General features: G+C 34.7%; 1 protein-coding gene across 10 annotated transcripts in view; it reads left to right on the forward strand.

Moving 5' to 3' along the window:
• ZNF280D (zinc finger protein 280D) overlaps nt 1-23,523 on the forward strand; it is a 46,325-nt gene extending 22,802 nt beyond the window's left edge. For 5 of the 10 annotated variants that reach the window (XM_040706848.2, XM_004943779.5, XM_413961.8 and 2 more), the window contains 10 exons: nt 125-282; nt 705-805; nt 903-1,049; nt 1,621-1,755; nt 2,547-2,785; nt 3,921-4,061; nt 5,779-5,841; nt 6,331-6,449; nt 6,639-6,675; nt 20,898-23,523. In XM_040706848.2, coding sequence (XP_040562782.1) covers nt 125-282; nt 705-805; nt 903-1,049; nt 1,621-1,755; nt 2,547-2,785; nt 3,921-4,061; nt 5,779-5,841; nt 6,331-6,449; nt 6,639-6,675; nt 20,898-21,531 — 1,774 coding nt within the window. In that variant the 3' untranslated portion in view covers nt 21,532-23,523. Of the gene's footprint in view, nt 1-124; nt 283-704; nt 806-902; nt 1,050-1,620; nt 1,756-2,546; nt 2,786-3,920; nt 4,062-5,778; nt 5,842-6,330; nt 6,450-6,638; nt 6,676-9,387; nt 9,486-14,677; nt 14,724-20,897 lie in introns of all 10 variants that reach the window. The other 5 variants (XM_004943784.5, XM_040706850.2, XR_006931111.1 and 2 more) reach the window with 4 other exon arrangements.
• The last annotated feature ends 461 nt before the right edge of the window (nt 23,524-23,984 follow it).

Genomic DNA, 23,984 nt, shown 5'->3' on the forward strand with positions numbered 1-23,984 from the left:
AATTTCTTCATATTTGAAAGTGATTTCATAACAATGTTTCTAAGGTTCCTTTACGTTTTGCATGTGGTACATAGTGGGTAATGTCTGCATACATCTTTTTTCACCTGTTCACTATCATTTTAAGGTTTATGAACCACATGAAACATCATTTAGAGCTTGAGAAGCAGAGCAGTGAAAGCTGGGAAAGCCACACCACCTGCCAGCACTGTTACCGTCAGTTTCCCACCCCATTCCAGCTGCAGTGCCACATTGAAAGTACACACACACCTTACGAGTCTTCTAGTAAGTTGGATTATATTGCACTGAACCTTTTTGTGACCTAGAATTTTAGATATTTTTTGGCTTGTCTTTTGCTGGTTATTAACTTCAGCCATTGTACTTTGAGCGCAGTAATCTGGAGGGTTGTAAGCAAAAGCTGGACAGTCATTCAGCTTCTGTCAGAGCAATGTATCTGGAAAAAGTATTTTTTTAAGTTGGAGGGTATTCTTGGAGTTTTTTTTTATTGCAAACTTGATTTCAAGAGTTCATACTGTTGAAAGTCCTCACGTTCCTGAAGCTGTCAGGAGTTTCATCTGAAGAGCTCGAAGATCATTAGATTGCTTCCCCTTTATAGATTTATGCAGTTCACATGTACGTATGTATTATAATTAATTGAATTATGACCCCAAACTAATATAAGGTTTTTTGCTTTTCGCTTTTTCTAGCTATTTGTAAAATCTGTGAATTATCCTTTGAAACAGAACAGGTTCTTTTGCAACATATGAAGGACAATCATAAACCAGGTGAAATGCCGTATGTTTGCCAGGTATTTCAGAATTTCTTTTGTTTTGTATTTACGTTACCTACCTCCTCTTAGCACACACGCACTCTGTCTTAACAAGAAGTAAAATTTCTTATTTTAGGTATGCAACTACAGATCCTCAGCTTTTTCAGATGTAGAAACACATTTCAGAACAGTTCATGAAAATACAAAACATCTGCTGTGTCCGTTTTGCCTCAAAGTTATTAAAATCGGAGCACCATATATGCATCATTATATGAGGCATCAGGTAAGCAGATGCTTCCTTAATGCTAGAAGAACACTAAATATAATGAATCTCTTCCTAAAAAAAAATTTAAAATAAGCGTGACTGATTTGTTAATTTGTTGGTCATTAATAGATAAAAATAGCCAATAAAATATGAAGACTTAGAACTGCTTATTGTGAGAAGGTTTTAAGTGAGTTGTTAGACTTTGTCATGTTTTTATATGACAGGAGTTTCCTGCTTAAAAATCTCTGGATATTCTTTAAAGAATCTTTCTGCTATTTTGTTTCTTCATTAGGTAATAGTCAAATGTTCTGCTTTATTTTTTTGGAGTTTACTAGAATGGCCTTCACAGATTCAATTAGAGAAAATATTGTGAATTACCATGTTGTCTTACTGTAACTGATAACCTCATCCCTTCTTAGTAGTAACACTGCTATACATCTGTACAGTGTGTCTTGACCTCGTACAGTATTAAGAGTTTGTCAGGTTGATCTTTAGAAGTGGAATGGCCATTCTTTGAGACAGAATAGGACTAGAGTTTTGTTTTTTGTGACGTTCCTGCTTACTCTAAACTGGCTTCCTTTTTTTCAAGAAAAAAGGAATATACCGTTGCACTAAGTGTAGGTTGCAGTTTTTGACTTGCAAAGAAAAAATGGATCACAAGACTCAGCATCACCGAACATTTAGAAAACCTAAACAGTTGGAAGGATTGCCTCCTGGAACAAAGGTAAGTGAAGTATAATAGAGGTTGCAAATGGGGGGGGGAAAAAAAAACGTATTGGCAGAGAAAGTGTTGGAATAGAAAGAGTACTTCTCTCCTTTCTTTTCCAGAGCAAAGAAATTTTTGTTACCTCTAAAACAGAAAGCTCATTTCCTCTTAAAAGAAGCTAGCAACAGTTCACAGCTTCCACCAGTTTATCTGTATTGTTGCCCTGTCCCATTCTTCCATCATGCATGTGATGGTAGTGCAGTCAGTGATACCTTGATCTGTCAGTTAATTTGTCCCTTTCCATTTATCATCTCTTGTATTAGGAGAAAAGCAGATAATGTTGATATTGATCTGCAGTGTTAGCATAATTTCTTACGTAGGACTTGCAGTATGTGAAATATAGTAGCAAAATGCAGGTGGAGTGCAAGATGATTTTTCATAGGCGTTATGCGCTTACAACTGAGTATGCAATATCTTTTTATCTTCTGCATTTCAAGGGGTGAGGAGAACAACTCAACAGTGTGTTGTGATGTAAGCTTGGTTCCACTTAGAATATTTAGTGTTAAGTCCATTTCTTGAGAAGGAACAACTTGCCTGTAGTTTTCAGAACTTTTTTCTTACTCTTTTAATGAATTGTAAAGATTTATTTCCTTTCACTTGAAGTGAATAATAAAATGAACATTTTAATTAACTTCTCACGGTTAACTTCCTCTAGAATCACTGCAGGAAAATCACTTTGAGGAAAAACAGACGTGGAAACTTAAACAGCTTAAATCTAAATAGAAAAACTTTGAATTTTGTACTTGTAGGTTACTATTCGAGCATCTATTGGATCTCTTCAATCAGGATCTTCAGTTAGCACAAGCACATCCACGTTTCAGTTATCACCTAAAGCGAAGAATACGACTGCTAGAAATCATAGCAGATCTAATTCAAATAAATCAAAAGCAAGATCAAAACCAACAACTACACTGAAGAAGCAAAATGCATGGACCAACAGCAGCAGCAAAAAAAAAAAGGTTACAAATACAGCATTGCATAATCTAAGGTAAAATATGAACATTAAAAATACACTTAAGTATGCTTTGAATATAAGTATTTAATCATTTTATTATTTTTCAATAACTTATCCTGCAATATAACAATATTTGACAGTTTTGTGGAAGAAGACTCAGACTTTCCATGTATTGATACTGTGATTATAAGTCTGTATCTTCTTTCTTTGTAATTTTGTTGGTGATGGACTTGATTGAAAAACAGATGTTCTGGCAAGTTTTCTATTCTAAATTTAGGTTTTTTTTTTCTCTCTGTGCAGAGCTCGCAGTTATTGAAATGATCATGCACTAGGCAGATTTATGTTGAAAAGTGGCCTGTGAATAGACTCTGACTGTTTTTTGCAAGCTTAATGGAGAGAGAAGTGTTTTCCTCCTTTAGTTTCTGAAGTGTTATTTGGAAGGTTAAAGGTCTGTTATGTCAATTTGGGGAACTATCAAAGGAGTCAGTAAGATAAATGCAAGCTGTGGGGAGAATGCTCTCCTTATACCTATAATCTAATAATTTTGATAATTCTATAATAATTCCATGGGTCTTTTGTGGACTAGAATATAACTTCATTGGTCAACGTGCAGTAGCAGTTCTCTGTCAAGGAGATTATGGGTGTCTCCCTTTCAGTAAGGTGCTAACACTCAGAATTCAGTTGTTTGAAATGTCTAAAAATAACCAGCAAAATTAGATAAGAGCAGGATTACGATCTTCATCTGTAGTTTTTTCAAAGCTTGCAGAGGATACTGGATGATGGGAAATCCATATGAGCTTGTGCTCACTGTGTGAATGAAACGTTTCTTTGAAATTCTTTTCAAGTACAGAGAGGCATCAGCAGCAGCTGAAGTTGGAGGGGTCTCACCTGTGGTGTCTTGTTTCCAGAAATGCTCAGTAACAGATGTTTACACTGACCTTAATTAAAAAAAAGTAAAAGCTGTAATAACAGTAATTCAAGAAAAAACAGACGTGTCTACTATTATAACCTATAGTAAATATTTATCTGATACATTAAGTTTGTCTTTTTTTTCTCCAATGTAGGCAAGCTTTTTACAGATACAAAACAAAAGGTTTGGAATAGTTATGTTGTCCTAAGGTACTGATGTTAACTGTGAACTTTTCCATATTTTTCCATATTATGCTAGGTGTCGTTTGGGAGCTCACAAATGCATTGAGTGTTACTCAGAAATAAAAGATTTTGCAAGCCACTTTCCTGCGTATGTCCATTGTAGCTTATGCAGATACAATACTAGCTGTAGCAAAGCCTATGTGAATCACATGATGAGGTAAGAATTCCGTACAATTTCTATTGAATTATCTTGTGCTTTTAAAGTTAATATAAATTGTATGAAGTGTGTGTACTGAATTTTGGATTGTGACATAGGTCTGACAGAGACATGTGTATGTTGGATTTTCACTTCTAATGAGGACCTAAACCCAGTATTCTTGTTGTACCTTAAAAAGCTAAGTGTTCAGGCAGCTTTCTGTGTTTGCTTCACAATTTCAGTGGGGTCTTTCACTATCATTTCAGCCAAACTTAACAAATAATGGTTAATCGTTGCATATTCTGAGTTTCAGATTTAAGACCTCATCTGTTTTGCACAAGTGCTGAACATATAAAGCCACTGCTATCACTAATGAAATCCATGCTCAGAATACCATGTAAAGGGTGTCTCAAATAGCCTAACCAAATGGATGCTACTTTGATCATCTGTGAAAATAGCAACATCTGATCTTGTATGAGGTTTGTTGCTGTAAGACAGTTTAGGGCATTAGTGATGACAGATGTAAAAAAGCCTGTGAAGAAAACGACATGCAAGTTTACAGAGCAATGGGAGTATCATATGCAATGAGTGGACATAGACCTCTTGGCAGTGAGGTTAAAAAATATTTTGAAAACCTACTTGTTAATCCTGTGCCTTTAACAACAGGTCAAATGTATTGTGGCCAAAAAAAAAAATCTCAGAATACAATTGTCTTTTAAAATATTTGTTTAAAATGCCTTGATGTTTTTGAAGTCTAGAATACTTAAATGTATGACTCATATTTTTTGTATATCTTTTGTGCGTTGTCCTAGTCACATCAATGTCAATGTTCTTGTATGAAATAATTTACAAACTTCTATGCAGATAAACTTTGCATGCTTAACAAATAATGCATGCTTAACAAATAATAAAAATTAATCTACCTAATTGTAATCATACAAGAAAAAACACTTATTCCAGAACAGGAGAAGGGAATCTAATGTAAGCTATTCTTGCTGTTGTCCAGTTCAACCATGTGGCAGAACAACTGGTCTCGTGTCCTTAATCTCCTCAGTGCTCTATATCTTGACTGTCCCACTACTTTGACCTCTTGCAGCTAACACCACCTAAAGAACAAGAAGTGGTGTGGAAGAAGTTTGTGTGTTTTTTGTTGTAGCAGCATCTCTACTTGGTTGCTTGCTTTTTCTTTCATATTGGGGTTATATTATGTTGGCACGTGCTTAACCTGCATGTGTGATAACTTGAAGTTGTCTAAAGATTTAATTTTCAATGTCTCTTGAGGAAGTTTGTGTTGAGTAAAACTTCTTCACTGTATAGCTTTCACTGTGGAACTTAAGCACGGTGCTTCAAGACCTGAACTGCTGATGGAAGCAAACTATGTTCATGTAGTACTGTGCCAAAAAAATTGAGATCTTGCCTCTCCCAGGCTCCTTAGTAGAGAGCTCAAAAGTAGAAATGTTTGGTGTTCCTGAGGTTGTTTGTTTCTTCTGCTCTTCAGCACAGCAATGTGGAATTTTCTTTTACCAGTGTTCTGAACTGGAGATGACATTCACAAGCATGTACAATTTCATCAAGTCAGTTTTTAGAATAGTGCAGGTCAGTAGTTAAACATTGTTTTCTTGCCTTGTTGAAAGCAAATTTTCAGTATCGTGTGTAGTATGTAGGGAATATGTGGAGTAATGTACTCAAGAAAGAAGATTAAATTATGATGGGGTTTTTTTGTGTGTTTTTTTTTTAGTTTTCACAGTGCTCGTCCAAGTAAAAGATTTTGGATATACAAGAAGCATTCAGAAGATCTAAGGTAATTCTGCTTTTATTCAGTTGTAGATCATTGTTTTTGCTTTATGGTAGTGTTTTGATTGCTTAAAATAAAAGCCTCTTGAATTTCTAGGGTTCCACAAAGAACAGAGAGACGAAAGTGTTATGACTTCTACTGGCAGTGTTCTCTTTTCTGACAGACTTTGTTTTGGTCCACTTTTGCTGACTTCTTTCTCAGAGCTTTTTTAATACATGTTTCCGTAGCTTCATTTTCCAATTATCCATAGTGTGCAAGGTCTGAAAGGGGAGGGAGGCGGAGAAAACCAAGGAACTCATTCTTTGTACTGTATTCAGCATGGAGATGTTTTAGTCAGTGACTGGAATTTCCATGTGTAATGCTTCTGTGAGTCACCTCATAAAACTGGAAAAGCAGGGTTGTTTTTTTTTCTTTAGCCTGTCCAGTAGCTGTAGGTTCAAGCTGTTTTCACAGCCATGTTATGTTTACACATGCTTTTTACTTTCTCTCCTCTAGAGGTGTGACTGTAGTATGTCTTAACTGTGATTTTCTGACTGATGGTTCTGGCTTAGATAGGATGGCCACACATCTGAGTGAAAGCCATACTCATGCTTGTCAAGTTATTATAGAGAATGGTGAGTATGTGTAGTTTTCTTCTTATATAGTACATGTACAAGTACTCACATGGGGATGTCTGTCTGTTATGGTGGTCTTTTTTCAATTACATTGTAATGTCTGTGTGCATAGATTTGAAAGTGAGTTCTTGTGTATTTCCACATTTTTTTTAAAGTATTTTTAACTTAATCCTTTATTCTTATTTTCAGTTTCTGTAGATTTACCAACTGCTGAACAAGTATCTGAGTAAGTTTTCTTTTGCCACTCAGTATTTCTTCTTTTCCTATTAATTCAGTGACAGATGGTCAAAAATTGTACTTTGAACTTGGATTTCTTCCAAATTCATTAGAACTGAAAATGTATGGAATGTACACTTAATGTGTTTTTACTCTTGACTATGTCCAGAATCCCAAGAAGGGGGAGATAAATGGCCTAGGTCATAAAACACAATTCTTGCAGTATTAAAATTTCTCGGTTCTAATTACAAAGTCTAGGCCTAGAGAGACTGTTATTTCAAGTCAGTTTTAATATTAGCAATATTAAATGAGTGTTTGATGTTCTTTACACAGTGTTGATATAAATACAAAAAGAAAATAAAAACTTTTACTTGACATAGGATACATTATTTAGAAATAATTTTCCAAGTAATGTCATTTATTTGACAAAAATGTATACTAATTAATGTCAAATTTTTTTTAAATGCAAAGAAAAATTTGAAAAGAAAAATAAGTATGGAAATCTTGGCTTTCGGTTTAAAGATTTGAAAAAGAACCTACAAAACTGTAGAGGCCATTTTTATAGAATTTGTGTTTTTTTTAAATACTAGACTCAAATATGCTAAAACTTTCCCTGATTGTACTAGAACAGTATCTGAGACTTTACAATGTAGTTTATAAACCTACTTGTGCCTTAACTGAAGGTTCTGAGGTATGCCAGTTGAAACAAACATTTGAGTTCTCTCTGAAGCTCATTTGAAAGTGGGAATAAAGATGTCAATTATACTGCAAAGAAGGAAGTTTTCAGAAGGTGGAAGAATATAGCTTAACCCAGATTTAACAGCAGAGTGTCATTGAATCCATATAACCTATAGCAGGATTCTAAAGGAGACTGGAGATTCTCACGTGTGATGAGGACTTCAGCAGAGAGAGCAGTCTTCACTGGGTGTTGGAACTATTCCCAATAGGTTATTTCTGATATAGTGAAAGATGTCATGTTCATGCCAGGTAGATTGGAGTTAGATGACCTTAAGAGGTCTTTTCCAACCCCAAGTATTCTATGATTTCATTACTTTCTATTAATATTCATTATTTATAATATTGTTATATACTTGTCTGTATAATTGTCTTGTAACTTTAATTTTCGAATGAAGTGGCCAGTAAGAGGACATGCTGGAATCATCTCTCAACTGATCCAAACATGGAAATACATTTGTTTGATTATGAGTAATAATAGCATAAAAAGTATGCTGTGAACTTCAAACCTCTAGTAGTAACTGCTTAGCGTTGGTGTAGTTGAATAGAACTTGTGGTTTGATAAGATAAATAAGACATTAAAAAAGAATTGAAGTTGTTTTGTAAGGAGCAGACGGGAAGGAAGTTAATTTGGGAAACCATTCCAAAAAAAAAACATTTAAGAATGAAATTTCTCTTCCTGGAGTACTGAATGTTAAGATCTGACAAAATACTAAGAAAAGTCACTTAACAGGGTGAGCTGTGTATTCCCTTCGTTAATCTAGGGTGGCTTGTGTTCTTCAACTATTTGGATTTCAGTGAAACTCAAACAATGGAAAAATAAATGTTGAGCTGTCATAACTTCAGTAGCTGGATGTATGTGTTTGGAATTTGTATCTGCTGGACTATATGTGAGGAAAGGTTACAGGTTTATGGTGGGTACGGATGTGTATTTGTGGCAGGCTGTTGTCAGTACTGCACAAGTATCTTAAAAATATTGCACAGATGTCATTAAAAATACTTTAAGAATGTTGGATATGCTAAATATCTACTATACATAAACGGGGGTAAGCACTGAAGGAGTAGATTTGAAGTAGAGTCAGGAATACGTGCAGATTTGTTTCCACAAGCTGTTAGTGTCTTACATTAGGATAGCTGGAGATAGCCATTATTTTTGAGAGCCCTGGTTTTGCTGTTAGATTACTTACTGGTTCCATGTGAGGTAGTATAAGCTGTTACTAAAAAAAAAAAAAAAAGAACAAAAAGCTGCCATAATAATGGACCTGGTTAATCTCACAAATCTTGTCCTTTTCCATGTAATAGTTTGCTGATACTTGGGACAAGAATTTAATTGCAGGATCTAATAGCACAAGTGCATCTATGTAATGGACCGTTTAGTCATTATTTGCAGTACAGAGTACACACAAATACTTACCTTCATTGTGCTCTGTGTTTAGTTTTGCAAGAAGAGGTACCTGTAGACAGTGCTCACAACTTTCACCGTGTAGTTTCTCTGTGATATATGAATGTATCTTCTCATTCTTTGACCTGTAATTTGGTGAAGTGTGGGTTGCTTATGGATTTCTGCAGCATTGGCCACAGTGACTCACAATTAGACTCTTGGATGGTTTTGGATCTTCTCTTGCACCTTTCAGACCATGGTATCTTCTGTGGTCTATAAGACTGACTGTATGTGTTATAAAACTCATCTTTATTGCTAATGACCAGACATGTTCTACAAGCTCTGTTCAGTATTGACGAGACTTGTCTTAGGACCAAGATTCTGTCATTAGTAGTACAGATAACCTAGCTGGAGATGTTTGAGCAGGATTTTCTTTTGAAATTGCTCCTTTACCAAAGTTGCCTTGTTTTGTTGTTTGGTGATCCACCTTGTGCTGAGGGAACGAGCCTTGATAACTATTCCAGTACTCTTCTAATGCTCTACTCTCTGCTTTGCGCAACATTAACATATTTTTAAATGAACTGACAGTAGACATTTTTGTTGCAGGGGAGTTGAAAGTGAGCAGGTATCCTATGCTGCTTTGGCTCACTGATACATCATTGTGGAGCAGCAAATTGAACCCAGTCGAGCTTGGGATTATTTTGGTATGTAAGCGAACAAGCATCTGACCAGACCTTCTCTTTTTTCTTCATGCATTGAAGCTGTGGGGTATTCTCTTTTTACATCTTCTAGGCAGCAGGTCTGGTCTTTTCTCCAATACTGTAGTCTGGCAAAGGCTCTTCTGTGTTACTGTTCTCTGCTTTGCAGCATTAATTTACAGCTTTTGGGGGCTATAATCCATGGAAGAGAGACTTACCAGTAGTTTCATTTATGTGATGTAGTGTTTCTTTGCTGCTCGTTGTCCCCTTGAGTCTGTCAGTATCATCCAGAGCTAGAGTAGTGTATAAATGAGGGCACATACTTAATAGCTCCAAGGCCCATTTTGTTCTGAACTTGATCTTGGCTTTTGAAAGTTGAGGGATTTGTCATTCTCTTTGGGTATTCACTAAAATATGCAAGTCCTTATCTGTTTAACAATAAAGTTGCATTTTATCTAGCAATGTCTTTACAGTACAGCAGTAAATATGCTTTGGACGACTTGTATCATGTGTAACTGCTTAAACTGAATCTTGGTCAAAGGAATTTGTTAGCTTTACTTTAGTGGCTAAGCTTCTTTTTGCTCCTAAATACTATAGGAGGAATGCGTGTGATGGAAACAGATGTATTTGTTGAGCCTTGATTCTGAGAGTGCAGCAGCCACGGTTCATTCATACCTTGTTCTTTTGGTATCATCTCTCATCTTCAAAGATGCTCTACTCAAGCTGCTAAGACATCTGCCAATTTTGATTTCACTGCTTCTGATTTCATCTGTAGTTCTAAATAATCTGTGGCGAGTTTATCCATCAACAAGATGTCTAAATATATGATGAGCTTTTGTTTTGTCATGATGAACATCTGGTGTTCCTCCAGACTCAACCTCTGCTTACAGTGGATATATTTCTTGGTTGAACCTCACATTTACCAGCTTCCAAGCAACTTAATCAATAATCTTACTCTGTGGTCAGTCACTGTTATCTCTTCCTGGTTATAAGAGATCTGATGAATGATCTGATAAACACAAACTATTCTTGATTTGCAACGCTTGCTTTTTCTGCATAATCAAATTCTACAAAGTTAATCTGTTTTGGCTGATATTTTTGTCCTATTCCCTTTTCATGTAGAAACGGCAAGAATTTTGATTGAGCTTTTGCAGCCACTGTGTTGTTGCTGTTAACAGCAAAGATCATGTCATCCATTGTCTTTGATGCATATTTTGTGAATGAGCATCTACACAGTCAAAACTCTTAAGTCTTGTTCTTTTTGCTCGTTTTTATTCTGACAGAAAGTGTGTTCTGTCCCACGTGCTGTTGTTCAATTTCAATCATCAGCTAAGTACTATGAGTTTTTCCTACAGGACTTGTTTCTGTTTTGACACAATAGCATTCAGTAAGTGGGATCATTTTTTCATTATGAACATGCTTTTGTAATTCAGAGGAAGCTGAATCTGTGATATTTCACTTGCATTCAGGTTTCTGTCAGCAACCAGAATCAAGAGTACGATTACAGATTTTCATGACTTTGAAAATTTTTCTATAAGAATTTAATGCAAATTACACTGGATTGGTACTTCACTTTGAAGTTAGATGATCTGGAAGATTATCATTTAGTTCTTTTACAGTTTTGCTATGGAAATTGTGTAAGTACGGGTAGCAAAACAGTTTATGTAGAAACAAGTTGTATCATGGCATCCTGTTTCCATTTGCATTAAGTTTGGAGAAGTTACTTAAGTGGAAAACTTGCAATATAAAAACAGTACTAAATCATGTAGATAAACCTGCATGACTCATGCTTTACTATCCTTGGTAGTCCTAATTGCTACCAACTGACATGAATAATGCAGCATATTGGACCACATCTGGGAAGACAGAGTGAAAGTCTTTCTGACAGGATAGTGAAAGTTTGTTTCAGGCTGTAGGGGTGATGAAAATATTTGTGACTGTTCAACTTTGCATGTAGTTACACTTATTTATTCATAATGATAGTAAGTTAATTTGTAGCTGTATCCATTGCTAACCCTTTTTTTTTTTTACAAGTGAGAAACTGGAGACAGTATCAAGTAATATGAATGTTACCATCTTTCCTTTTCCATTCATTCATTACCAGTGTTAAATGCCTCAGCATGGGAACACCTTTTTCTTCTAATTGTGCATTCATGTGTACCATACCATAGAAACATTTCTTCAAAGTAAATTCTTTTGCAAGGAGTAGTAAGGGAAAATTGAGCCTTATTGAATCCCTTGCCCTGTTTAAAATTAAAGGATTTTTCTACTAAAAAGTCTGGGTTTATTTAAATGGCAAACAGTATATAGCTAATAAAAAATATACCCCCCCCACCCCCCCAAACGAAACAATCAAAAAAAACCAAAACAAGATGAAGACTCTTAGTTGGTTGCAAACAGTTTGTTCATAATTCTTGGGTATGGTGGAGCTGAGTAGCTGGAAAGTACTTTAAAGCCGTTCAGTTAATACAGAGATGTTAGCTGGAGATAATTGTCCTAGAAAAGGCTACTTCTGATTAGGAATGAACAGAAAATGGATGTTTGAAAGATTCCAGCTGATTTGCAGTACTGCTCAACCTAAATATGTTATGGGAACAACTATGTGGCTGTAGGAGTAACGTGGCAGATCCCTGGGAATGTTATTCATGATTTAAGCTCTGTGTGTGCACAGATATACACACATTTCATAATGTGAAAGCAAGCAAAGCTGTAACTGCATGAATTCCAGAAATGATGATAATAGTTCTGTGTTTGGACCATGCATCTAAATGTTTGCTTCTTTCGTTGACTTCAAATCTGTTCCTTTAGCCCAACATGGCTCCTTGTGTAGCAAACAAAGTTTCAGATCAACCTGAATTCAGATTTAAAGCATCTAAAGGAATGCTCTTAATAGGCCAGCTTTTATTCTATACTTAAAGCTTGAGTCTCTTTGGTTTTGTGGCCAGTACTTCCTACTAAGTATCTCAGCCTGAGAGATTGAAACCTGAAAATTTTTCTTCAGCTGTTCCGTTTTGTCTGAATTTTTATTGAAGATTGACAATTAGGGGTTGCTTTTCACTGTTCTTAACTGAAAGTTTATGTACAGTAAAGAATCTTTTGGGAGCTGTAGTAAGATTTCAAAATTGTGGACCAACAGGCTGTATTTACCAGAGAATATCACAATTTTGGTATTGTTTTCATAAGATTATGTGCAGAAGTACTGTAGCTCCAGTTACATAAGAAAGTATTTTGCCTATGTTGCTTTTTGAAAACATGAGTTGGAGCTCTTTGAAAACTGAACTATTGGACCCAAAGATTTAAGGTTATGTTCCTAACACTTTTACGGTAAGAAACATCATAGAGTGACTGTCTTCTCTGATGCAGAATCCACTTATGAAACTATTGCTAATTATGAATTAGAGCTGCGTTCTAAAACCTATTCTGAAATAGAAACAAGGTTGAGAATATATATCAATAATCCAAGTTGAACTGTATTAACCAAGAGGTGGTTATCACAAAATCTTATTCATCTTTTTTGCTTTCAATACGCTGTAACCTATCCCATGCATTTGAAACAATGGAGAGGTATTGGATTCAGTTCATAGCTGGTGAATTTTTATGACAAAGCTTAGATTTACTCATTCAACAAGAACAACGTTTTATCCTTTAGTGTCTGATTTGTCTAGGTTGTTTTGCCCTTTCCAGAGTGATTAGTGATTGGTTTTAGACAAATTACAATTTTGAACGTATTTGTTTAAATTTTTGCATAGAAATTATTAAATCAGTGAAGTTAAGCTAAATATCTTTTGCTACATTATCTTCTACTGATATTGCTACTCATGATTAAACACTTCAGAGTATTTTAAATCCCTAACCCAAAAAAGTGTTACCATTTGATTTACCCTGACACTTTTTCTTCCCATTAATTAGATGAGTGTTGTTACTGTGCTGAAATGCCAGTTATTATTAAGAAAAAAAAAAAGTATTTTCCTAGTTACTTCTGCCATGGTTTGTTCCAAATTAAGGTATAATAATAAATGGTTGTTTTCCTGCTAGAATGTTAATGTTACTAGAAGGTGTACATGGTGTGCTGGAAGAGTGTGCTAAAATTCTTGAAAGGACCTGCTTTTAGCACTATTTTGAAAATTAATTTAGGAATTTAGGAAAACAGATGTGGTTGCATATCAACCTAGTATTAGTATACTTTTTCATAAAATTTAAGTTGATGAAGCTTTTCTTCTGTCAAGTGTGTTGTACCCTGCAGACAGCCATTAAGGCTCAGTAAGATCATGAGTCATTTAATTTGTGATTAATAACATCATTTAAATATAACGGACAGCACCATACTCCAGCAGAATAAATTTGCCTTTAGTGCAGCATCAACAAAGAAGATACAGATATAAGCAATTTTAAGGTGCTTGTGCAGGTTTTTTTTATAGGCAACTTTTGAAAGCTTAGCTTTTATATTAGAACAAGGCTTTGTTAGCCTGCTTAAGATAGCTCTTGCTATCTCTACAATAGCATTTTCTTTTCTAAATACAGAAAATCAATGTTAGTGATATTGTGATAAGCTGTTTAATTAATGTGGTTTAAAAAGTCAATAGATCTTAATAATTTATAACTCATCTAATGCATGGACTGTGCCAATATTTTGAAGGAAGTGTCTCCTCCAAGTTGTACTTGGAGGTCAGTTGCAATGTTTTACAATTGCCCTCAAGTAAACCACAACTTTGTCTCTAGTAATTGGGTAATGGTAGATATTTTAAATAAATAAATATACATTGTTGACCAGAATATAGTTCTATGTACTTTAAAAAAAATACATTTCAGCAGATTTGTCACTTCAGATCTTAAATACTTGAATTGTTGTTTAAAAGGCCATTATGGTAAGAGGATTATTCTTGTAGTGCTAGAATAGAAGTACCAGTAGCAGTCTGAAGACTGTTGATTGCTGCTTTTCATGAGATTAAATAACTGGAACAGGTTACACAGAAGAAATGTATATCATGGTTTCTGTATAACCAATAATATGTTTTAGAATCCTTAAATGTTCTCCCAGAACCCTGAAGTACATTTAAGCTCAAAATTAAGTATGAACTTTGGAAATTGATTTCAAATTACGAAGTTACTTTCTTAGTTGCTGTAAATATCTTCATCTTTTGTCTCAGTTTTGACCATACAGTATTGAAAATATTGAATCTTAATTCATTGTCCACTAGGTTAAAGACTGAAATCTCCATTAGAGAGAAAGAAGCTAAGTTGGAGGTAATGTCTTTTCTTTTCTCCACACAATGTAAACAATATCTCTGAACTTCATAAATAATCTGAGGACACGATACAGTTCTGTTTTAAATATGTGTATCCTACTGCTTCATGGAGTTCAGAAGATATGCATAGTGCTAAGAAACAGCTTTTTGTGTTTTACTACTACAGTGGTGGGACACTTTTATTAGGTCAGCCACAGAAACATTCCCAGTCTGTAGTCAGTCTGGCTGGTTGATTTGTAGGTCAGAAGCCAAGGAAGGAATGGTTTAACTGTCGTAAATATGTATCTTCATCTTCAGGGAGCCTCAGAATTGACCTGAAATATAACCTGAGATTTGGCTAGGTACTGATTTTGATCTCTAACTTATTTTATTTGTATTTCTTTAAGGAGCAAAATCTTTGGAAGTGCCTCTTGAGGCCTGAATGGCTTTCTTGCTAAGCATGCGTGCTATTATATAGCAATCTGATAAGCCTGTCTGTTTTCTTTCAGCTGTGTTAAAGTGAAAGGATTATGAAGCATAAATAGAAGAATCTTTTCTGTCCGTAAATTCCATTACCACTTTAGGCATGTTCTTTGGTGGTGTTTTGTTTTTCTTTCACTTTTCCTTCTTTTTAATGCTTTAAAATGTTTAGAATGCATTTCCTACGGTTTCAGTGGGGATCGCCTGTTTAAGAATTAGAGAAGATCTGTAATTTCTTTATTTTGCTTCACAAAATGTTACATAATTTTGGTTTTCATTTAAAGTACAACAAAAAGAAAAGAACAACCATAGCTCTTATGACTGGAGGTGGAGAATACAGGCAAAATAGTGATGTTGGTTTTAGCTCTCAGTTGTTACTCAGAGTATAAAGCAAGATTTGTCAGAACTGTGAGTTGCCTTTCACTGTGCTTTGGGCCACATGGAAGCTCTGGTTTACTGGGTGCTGAAGAACCAAAAATTTAAATAGTTAAATTCAATTATTTAAAAACAGAGCATATGAGACTTAGAGATAAATCTTTCTTTCCGTATAGTTCCTCTGAGTGGGGAGGAGGATGAGAGCTGAGGAACATGATGGGTAGAGAAGAAGGTTCTGTAGTAGACCAGCTAGAGCAGTGTAGATCCATACTTTGCAAAATGCAGAGGTGGAGACCTGTAGTGTGCAATAATTTGAGGTTGGAAAATGTTTCTTACCATGGGTTTTATGGCTGTGGGGATAGTGTGACAGGAATACAGCAAAGTGTGATAGAAATATAGCAGGGGCTCTTTCAGAAGATAGCATAAGCTTAGCCTGACCATACACCTTCAAGATATTTGCTGCATGATTTGGTCTCACTGAAGCAAAATATACCACTTCTGTGGAGGCAAATATTAACAATATATAATACTGCTTATGCAGGTTTAAAATATCTTAATAGTTATATTAAGATATATAGTTATATCTTAATAGATACAAGTGATTGAGGTGCTTATATTTTTGTACAAACTTATTTTATTATAAAACCAGAATTCACTTAGTTGTACTTGGATAAAAACCAAGTTTCTTTATTTTTTAAGCACACATAATTTTCTTAATAAGAATAAGATAATATATGGATAGAATGCTCTATAATATAGGAGAAGCTTTTAGAAGACTGCTTTGACCATTTCCCACTGGCAGTTTTTCAAAAATTTACTTTTTCTACTCTTCTTTAAAAAGAAAAACAAAAAAATCTGATAATGTTGTTCAGAGTTCAAAAATTATTTCCTTGGGTGGTTGCATTACAATATACTCAGGTTTTTCCTGTGATGAGCATTCTGGTAAGAGTCTTCTTTATAATAAAAATATCTGTAGGGCTAAAATGCTGTAATGCTTTAATATGCTAACCTCAGTTTTCTCTTTTTTGCTTTTCTGTTGGCTTTTTAGCAAAACAAATTTTGTCTAATTAGTTGTTCTGGGTTTTTTTTGTTTGCTTTTACCTTCCAAATAAAATGCTGTCAGGACATAGTTCACCAGATCCCATTCAGTAAGGTGTCATTACAATTGCATATGTGAAAAAGGCTACAAAGGTTGCTTTAAAGTTTTGGTTTTTTTTCCCTTAACTTGCAAGATTTTGCAAACATCTGTATTAATATCCACTCTCTGCTTCTTAGTAGATGTATGGAATGTCTGTGTGAATTTGTCTCTGCAACTTTATTGTAATCAATTGGTCATGGATAAGAATAAAATACCAGTATTTATTACACAAAATTTCAAGACGTAGTTTATCTGAAGGAAAAACAAACACCAATGTATGAAAGGTAATACAATAATGAGCTGCATCTTGAAATTCAATTACATAAAATAATACATGCTGTGTTTTTTCTCAGGTAATGGGATGAGAATATTTTAATTAACGTTTTCATAATGTGTTTTCTATGACAAACTTTTGAGTGGCAGTCATAATGTACTCAAAGACACAGAGTTGAGGTTCTAAATGTCAAAACAGTGCTTAACCTACACATTAAGGTTTGTGATAAATTGTACACAGTGTTAAAAGGATTTTTCTTGTATTATTGTGCACGAATTAACATCGTTGAAAGGGAAAATGGGGAACAGCTATAACATACAGCAGTAAATGCTAATCCATGGGAATTCATTTTGTTGGGTAGCTGTAACAACTACAGATCTAGGGAAAATTATAATGGCATGTTTTTAATGTCCATCTGGGAAAATAAATGAAATTTTACATGGCTTTGGGCACACAGTGTGGACAGACTTATTAACGTATATGCACATATATGTACTTCAGATCCCATGGCCTTGAAATATCTCACTCCAATTAGTAGTCTTCAACAATTTTGATGCTAATTTAACCTTTAAAGCTTAGTCAAAACATTCCTTCAGTCCTTGTACATTTGTAGTACCTTTTTTAAAAAAGTAAATTGAAAAGTAAGTTAAAAAAGCAGTCATGTGCTTTCTGTTTCTCTCAATAGGTTATTTTTCTTCTTAGAAAAGGTTCTCCGTTACCTTTCTTTAGTCATATGCAGAGTACCAAATAATTAGAATTTTACTTACAGTGCTTAAGAATTGAGACTAAATGGTTCAGATATTAGGAGCTAACTCCATCTTTAAACAGATAAGATACAGATAAGCTATTATAATTGAATGCTATGTACTACGTTCTCCTATCTTTCTGTTTAATTAGATAAAATTAACTTTAAGATATAAGCCTATTCTTTATTTCCTGTTGGTTGGATTCTTGAGGACTCTGCTAGGAGTTTGAGCTTGTTTGGTGCATTCATGGATCAGAGCTTCCAGCTCAGCTTCCTCAAAAAGAAATCTAGCTTGCATACACCAGAACAGTTCTGTAAACCAAAGCAGTGTGTAGGAACAGTTAGGAATTTGCCTCAAAACCATGCTGTTGGTTCATACCAAAGTGATGTACCAAAGTAAATGCAGCCTGAGTACTGATTTTATTACCTCTAAGTACAGCCCACAAACTGAGGGTCTTCATGTGAATACCTTGCAGCTATTGTGTGTGCAGTTACGTAAATGTCACCTGATGCTTTCTTTTCTTACTATAATTTTTTTTCATGAATGGCTTTTAGAAGCTTAATACAAAATACTAATGCTCTAAAGAACATTAAGTGAAGAGAGTTGTTGGAGAGTTACCCAATATAAAGGAGCTTTATGTGTTTACTGATGTGTTTAGCAATACTAGATCAGTGTTTTCTGTATATTTGTTTTTGTGATGTTTATTGCCTTGCAAAAACTGAGCAGTTTTATTTTTAAACTTTTACTGGTATAAAACATTGGGGAGGTTTTTCTTCTGCATGAGAAATGAATGTAGAAAGGTTTTCTTCCTCCCCATTCCACACTTTCTGCGCTTCACCAAAAATGAGTTGATAGTGAAGAAGGTTGGATTTGGTTGAAGTTGGGGTTTGATTGCAAGAAGATAAGAGAGATTGTGATGGATTTCCATTTTATGTTAAAGTAGGTTTGTCCTTTAAGAATTTCTTGGTGTGAATGGTGTGTAAATTTAATACATCTGGAGTGCCCTGTGTGGAAACGTTGTCAGTGCTAATGAGGAAATTACTCATTGCTTTATGTAAACCCATTTTTGCATACCTGTGTTCAAAAGTTGCCAAGTAAAGCATACTATTTTGCTTGTTAACTCTGCAACTTCAGCTCACTTCCAAGCTGCTTGTTGAAAAGTAGCAGCAAAAGGTCATGTATATACAGTTTCATAGAGTTGGTTTTTCATATAAATGTAGTTCTAAGTACTTACTAGAATTTCTAAGGCTCTGTGTAGCTAAAGTATTTTTCTGGAATAGGTGAGGTAATTAGGAACAGGTGTGATAAGGCTAATTATCATCCATAGCTGCTGGGTTGTGAGCCTAGCTCCTGTGGAGGAACTTTGTCTCAAGCTTTCTCTGAATCATTACATTTTCTTTCTTTTCTAGTAGTTTGGGACGGAGGAGAATAATTTGGATAGAAAAAATGTGTATTGGAGAGTATCGTTTATTGTGTTAGTCTAATAAGTGAAGAAAGCATACACATTTGTCTGTCAGTAGTAGCTAATGCAAATTATAATTTGGCAAATAGGTTCACCTCCTGAGTTAATTCCTGATTATTAATGAAGAAATGGTGTCACAGTGAAATTATTATTATGACCACCTCAGTAGGCAGTAAGAGTCCAACATTTAAGATCATCTTGTAGTCTCTTAGTCCATTCAAAATATTCCTGTGTCTTAAACCTAAGTAGAAAGTTGGATATTCTTGAATTAGCTTCTTTGAGTGAAAGTAAAACTTGAAAACAAACTTCTGAGTGTTTGTAGCTTGTAGTACCTGGACCAGACTAAACATTTGCTGTGCAATTCAGTATCACTTAGCATGTAGGTAGATCACTTTTGGTTTGAAAATATATTGTAAAAATTTAATAGCAGGAATCTGGTTGTTTCCTGAAAGACTTCTTGAGCTGTCCATTGCTTAGCAAGTGGGTTTAGCCAGAAGTGGTTTCAAGCATATTTAAAACTATTTGAAAAGAGTACAGAAGCTTTTTTGATCCTTCTAATACTTGACAGTGCCGTCTCTCTTGCATTTCTTATCTGCATATTACTGTTCAGATGCTATTTGCAACTTTTAGGCTCAAACATGAAACTGGGAGATGTACTCGCTCCAAATTGCACTTCCCATATAGAATTTGTCTGAAATCCAGCTTGTTCTTCCATCCCCTCTGCCACCTTTCACTGTTTTTATTTTTTTTTGTCTATTAAAGTCGCCATTTAGGGCAGTTAGAGCTACTTGTCATTCTGAAAAGTCTTGAGTGGGTTTCAAATTATGATTTTACCAAGCCTAAATCTTTACGGCAAAAAGAGCTTCCTCATTGAAATGATGAGAGAAGCTTGATGTTCCTATAACAAATGAAGAGAAATATTGGGAAGGAGGGTTTTGTCCGCTGGAATGTGAACATGAGCAGTTTGCATACAGCATGTGACTAAGAGTTTTTGTTGGTAAAGGTGACATCTGAAATACATAGTTGAATCTCTTTGAAGGATTCTCATACCTCTCCCACTTCCCTTTCCTGATCACCTTACAGAACTGCACGTGGCTTTATTGAAATAATACAAAATTAGGCAATAACTACTTTGTATAAATTTTATGTTGTTTTTTATGTTATTGTATAAGATTCTCATTTTTACTTGCATGAGTCAACACTGTTCTTTCCTTTTATTTATCACCATGTGGTTTTACTGTGAAAAGTGACTAAAAATGCTCTTTCACCAATTTACTTATTGAAATAATGCAAATTTCTAGTTGATGAACTAAATTTTAGATTTGAATTGTGATTTCCAAAAGCTAGCTTTTTTCTTTCTTGACACCCATTGACAGTGCAGATTCAATTTGTCAGTATAAAGGTATGAACTGGCTTATTTTTCTTGCACATTATCAGAAGCTTTGATTAGTGTCAAAGAAGAGCTTGGTGCTGTATTTTTAGAAATTCCACATGAGAAGAAGGAAGCAACCTTCGTTTCTAGTGATGAAATGCAAGAATTAAAGAATACCAAAGCTGTAAGAAAAATGCATTTGTTAAATTCAGCCCATCTTGCTATGAAAATTTTAAAGAAATAACAAATAGGAAATCTGCAATGCCACTTTGGGTGTTACTTTGCGGAGTATAGCCACGTGTTGCTGTATTATAACTTTTAGAAAAATAATATTTTGTTTTTTCAGCAAACAGGGGCTTGATTCTTCAGAGGAAACAAAAGAAGGCAATAGAAACCAAAATGAAGTTGCATCAGTTGAAAAGAATGAAGAAAACTCATCATTGTCAGACACAGAAAATGTTCCCAATTTGGAACTCCCTGATAACAGCACGAAGAAATCTTTGCATGGGAAAGGAACACGTTGTGATTCAGATCATCACAAACAATTAGTAGGAGAGAAACAAAAATGTATTCATGGAGAAAGTGAGTTGAAAACTTGCCAAAGTTCAGATTATGTTGTCTTGACTGATCAGACTAAAGTGCAAAACTTGGATAAAACTACACTTTCAGCAATGAATGCAAGGGACTTAAAGCTAACTTTGGGTGAAGATGTTAGTTTTGAGCAGTTCTTGCGAAAAAGAAATGAACCTGAATCAGTTAATTCAGACATGAGTGAACAAGGCAGTATTCATTTGGAGCCTTTGACTCCGTCAGAGGTACTAGAGCATGAAGCAACTGAAATTCTTCAGAAAGGTAATATTGCACCTTCATCAAAGCAAGCTGAACAACTCTCTGAACAAACAGACAAGACTTCTCAAGAAGGCAGTCCCAGCAGAATGGAAACAACTGTAAACAAAACGGATGAAAATGAAGCAAGCTGAAATTACGTTCATTTCCTTGTGTATTATATAATGATAGGAACACCATGGACCATTCCTGATGAGTGTGCTCATTGATGCTAATAGTTTGGGGTTTTTTTTTTTGAAAGGGAAATTTGACATAATAATAGAGATAATATACGTGTGTGCACAACTGAATCAAGTAAATTTAGAAGGGTAATGTGTTTTTAAAAGTTTATCTGCCTGTTTCTTCTCATATATCTGAATAAACTGACAGTTGAAAGGAGGAAAAAATTCTATTTTTTGTATCTGGAATAAGATTCTTTGTTAGCCAAGAGAAGATTTTTAAAACTCTTCTAATGAAACAGCAGATCTTAGTACAAATTCAGTTCTAATGCTGAAATGAAGCACACTTGTAGCAATGGTTGTTGGTCTGCTGATAGCTGGGTAAACACAAGCTTTGGATTTGGTATCACATTCCTGTCTGTAAAAGCATGTAAACAATTATATGAATCTATGCACCTCTGTACAGGTGTAATCCTGCCAGACTGTAGACTTACCTTAAACTTTCAGTGAAAGTGGAAATATTACAATAAAATATATATATTTGTGGGGTTTTCAGTATGCAGACTGTGCAGAAATACCAGACATAATTGTAAAAAGTAGGACATACTGCTAAAAGTACTGTAGCTTTTAGGCTTTTACCATTGTTTTAAATATTCTTAGTGGTAGACCCATAGGAATGGTCTGTAAGGCAAACCAAAGTATGGTTTAATGTAAAAATTGTTTTAAGCAAGAAGAAGGAAAACCCCAAACTGGAAGTACCAGCTGGCATGCATTCTGCCGTTTTGCAGCTGCTACTTGCTAACTCTTAGAAAAAAGGACACGAGAGCATATAACGTGAGAATGTACAGTTCAATTTCACGACTTTTTGTAGTCTAAGTTATATTCAGAAAGATAGCTGCTGGATTTTTTGTTGTTTTTTTTATAGTTAGCAGTTAGGTGTAGAAATGAATATGACAGTAGCTTGCTCTTAAAACTTCCTTGCTCCATTTGAAACATTCAGAATGTGCTTTTGACCTAGTTTTGTTTTTAATGTGTTAAATGTTTTGAACAGCTGTTAAAGCACTGCTGTAAATTATTACTTTTTTGAGTAAATATTTGCAACAAAATTTTGTCTTTGTGAATAATTTCACTGCTCAGCTTGAAACTTTGGGCATAATATTCCCACCTTTTTATAAAAGATTTGGTAGCAGTTTGCAGGAACAATTTCATTTCAAAATTTTCTTTTTAAAATTGTGAGTTTGATGCTTAAGTAATTTTTTTTCTTTTTTTGTTTTTAAGAATTAAATGAGCAAGTGCCTATGCATAAGAATATTTTTCTAGCTGTGTATTGTGGTTAGATGTGCTAACTTTTCCAGATTATAGAGATATTTTTCCGGACCATCAGCATGCAATTGAAGTTCTTTCTGTCCTTCTGGGTTGACTAGACTTGGCTTCTAAATGAGTCTAATCAGCTACAGCATTAACGTATAGAGACCATCCTGCTTGTTGAAGCCTCCAAGTAAACCGCATCTCAAATATTGCTTAGAACTCTGAGGAGTCCCATGAATTAAATTTTAAATTGCTGCTTAATTTTCATCCATGTTGATATAGAAGCCTTTTTAAGAGAAAAGTGGAATGACTTACACAGTCCCAGCTGACAAGCTCTTCTGCTTAAAGAGCTCCAAATAAGATAAAATAAAAACAGACAAAAAAGCTGAGAACAGTAAGTTGCAATATTCTTCTGTCCTTTAAAGGTTGTAGTGAAATTGTTAATTTGAGGTGTTATTAACAAGTCTGTTGTCTTCATGCGTGTAGACACGAGGGAATAAAAGCATCTGAAGAAGGATAGCTCAAAGGAGTAAACCAGCTGTAGAACTTCTTGTGTATGTTACTGAAGCAGCTCATGAGTGCGTATAAACCAAGAGAAACCTGTGATATTTTTAATCTGAACGTTGATTTTTACATGCCAATTAAATATTTTGAAAAATTCGTATGTGGTGTTGGAAAAGATTAACTTCAAGTGGAACCAGTTGTATGATACTTGCTTGTAATTTCCTCACACTTGTCTTCTATGCGATTAAATTTTTTAAATATTTCCCATTTTATTAATATGAATTTGGATGAAAACGTAGTTAGAATGCCCCATACTTTTGAGAATGTGGAAAATCAAACTGAGACTGGAAAAACCTGAGTATTTGACAAAAATATATGTGAATTCTCAGACACTTATTATGTAGAGGGTTGTTCATTTCAGTCTGTGTAGAGAATGCACATACATTACAGCATTGATGTTAGGTCTAAAACCACCCAGATGTCTAACATCTGAAATAGCAACCCTTCCAAATAGAGCAAGAGAGTACTAGATAGTTGTAGCCAGACCATCAGACGGTTTAAATAGACGATTAAGTTGTATAATGAAAGCAGTGGTATGCTATTTTTGTGAAGAACGA

The sequence above is a fragment of the Gallus gallus genome, chromosome 10, assembly GCF_016699485.2.
Source record: "Gallus gallus isolate bGalGal1 chromosome 10, bGalGal1.mat.broiler.GRCg7b, whole genome shotgun sequence".
Classification (NCBI taxonomy): Eukaryota; Metazoa; Chordata; class Aves; order Galliformes; family Phasianidae; genus Gallus; species Gallus gallus.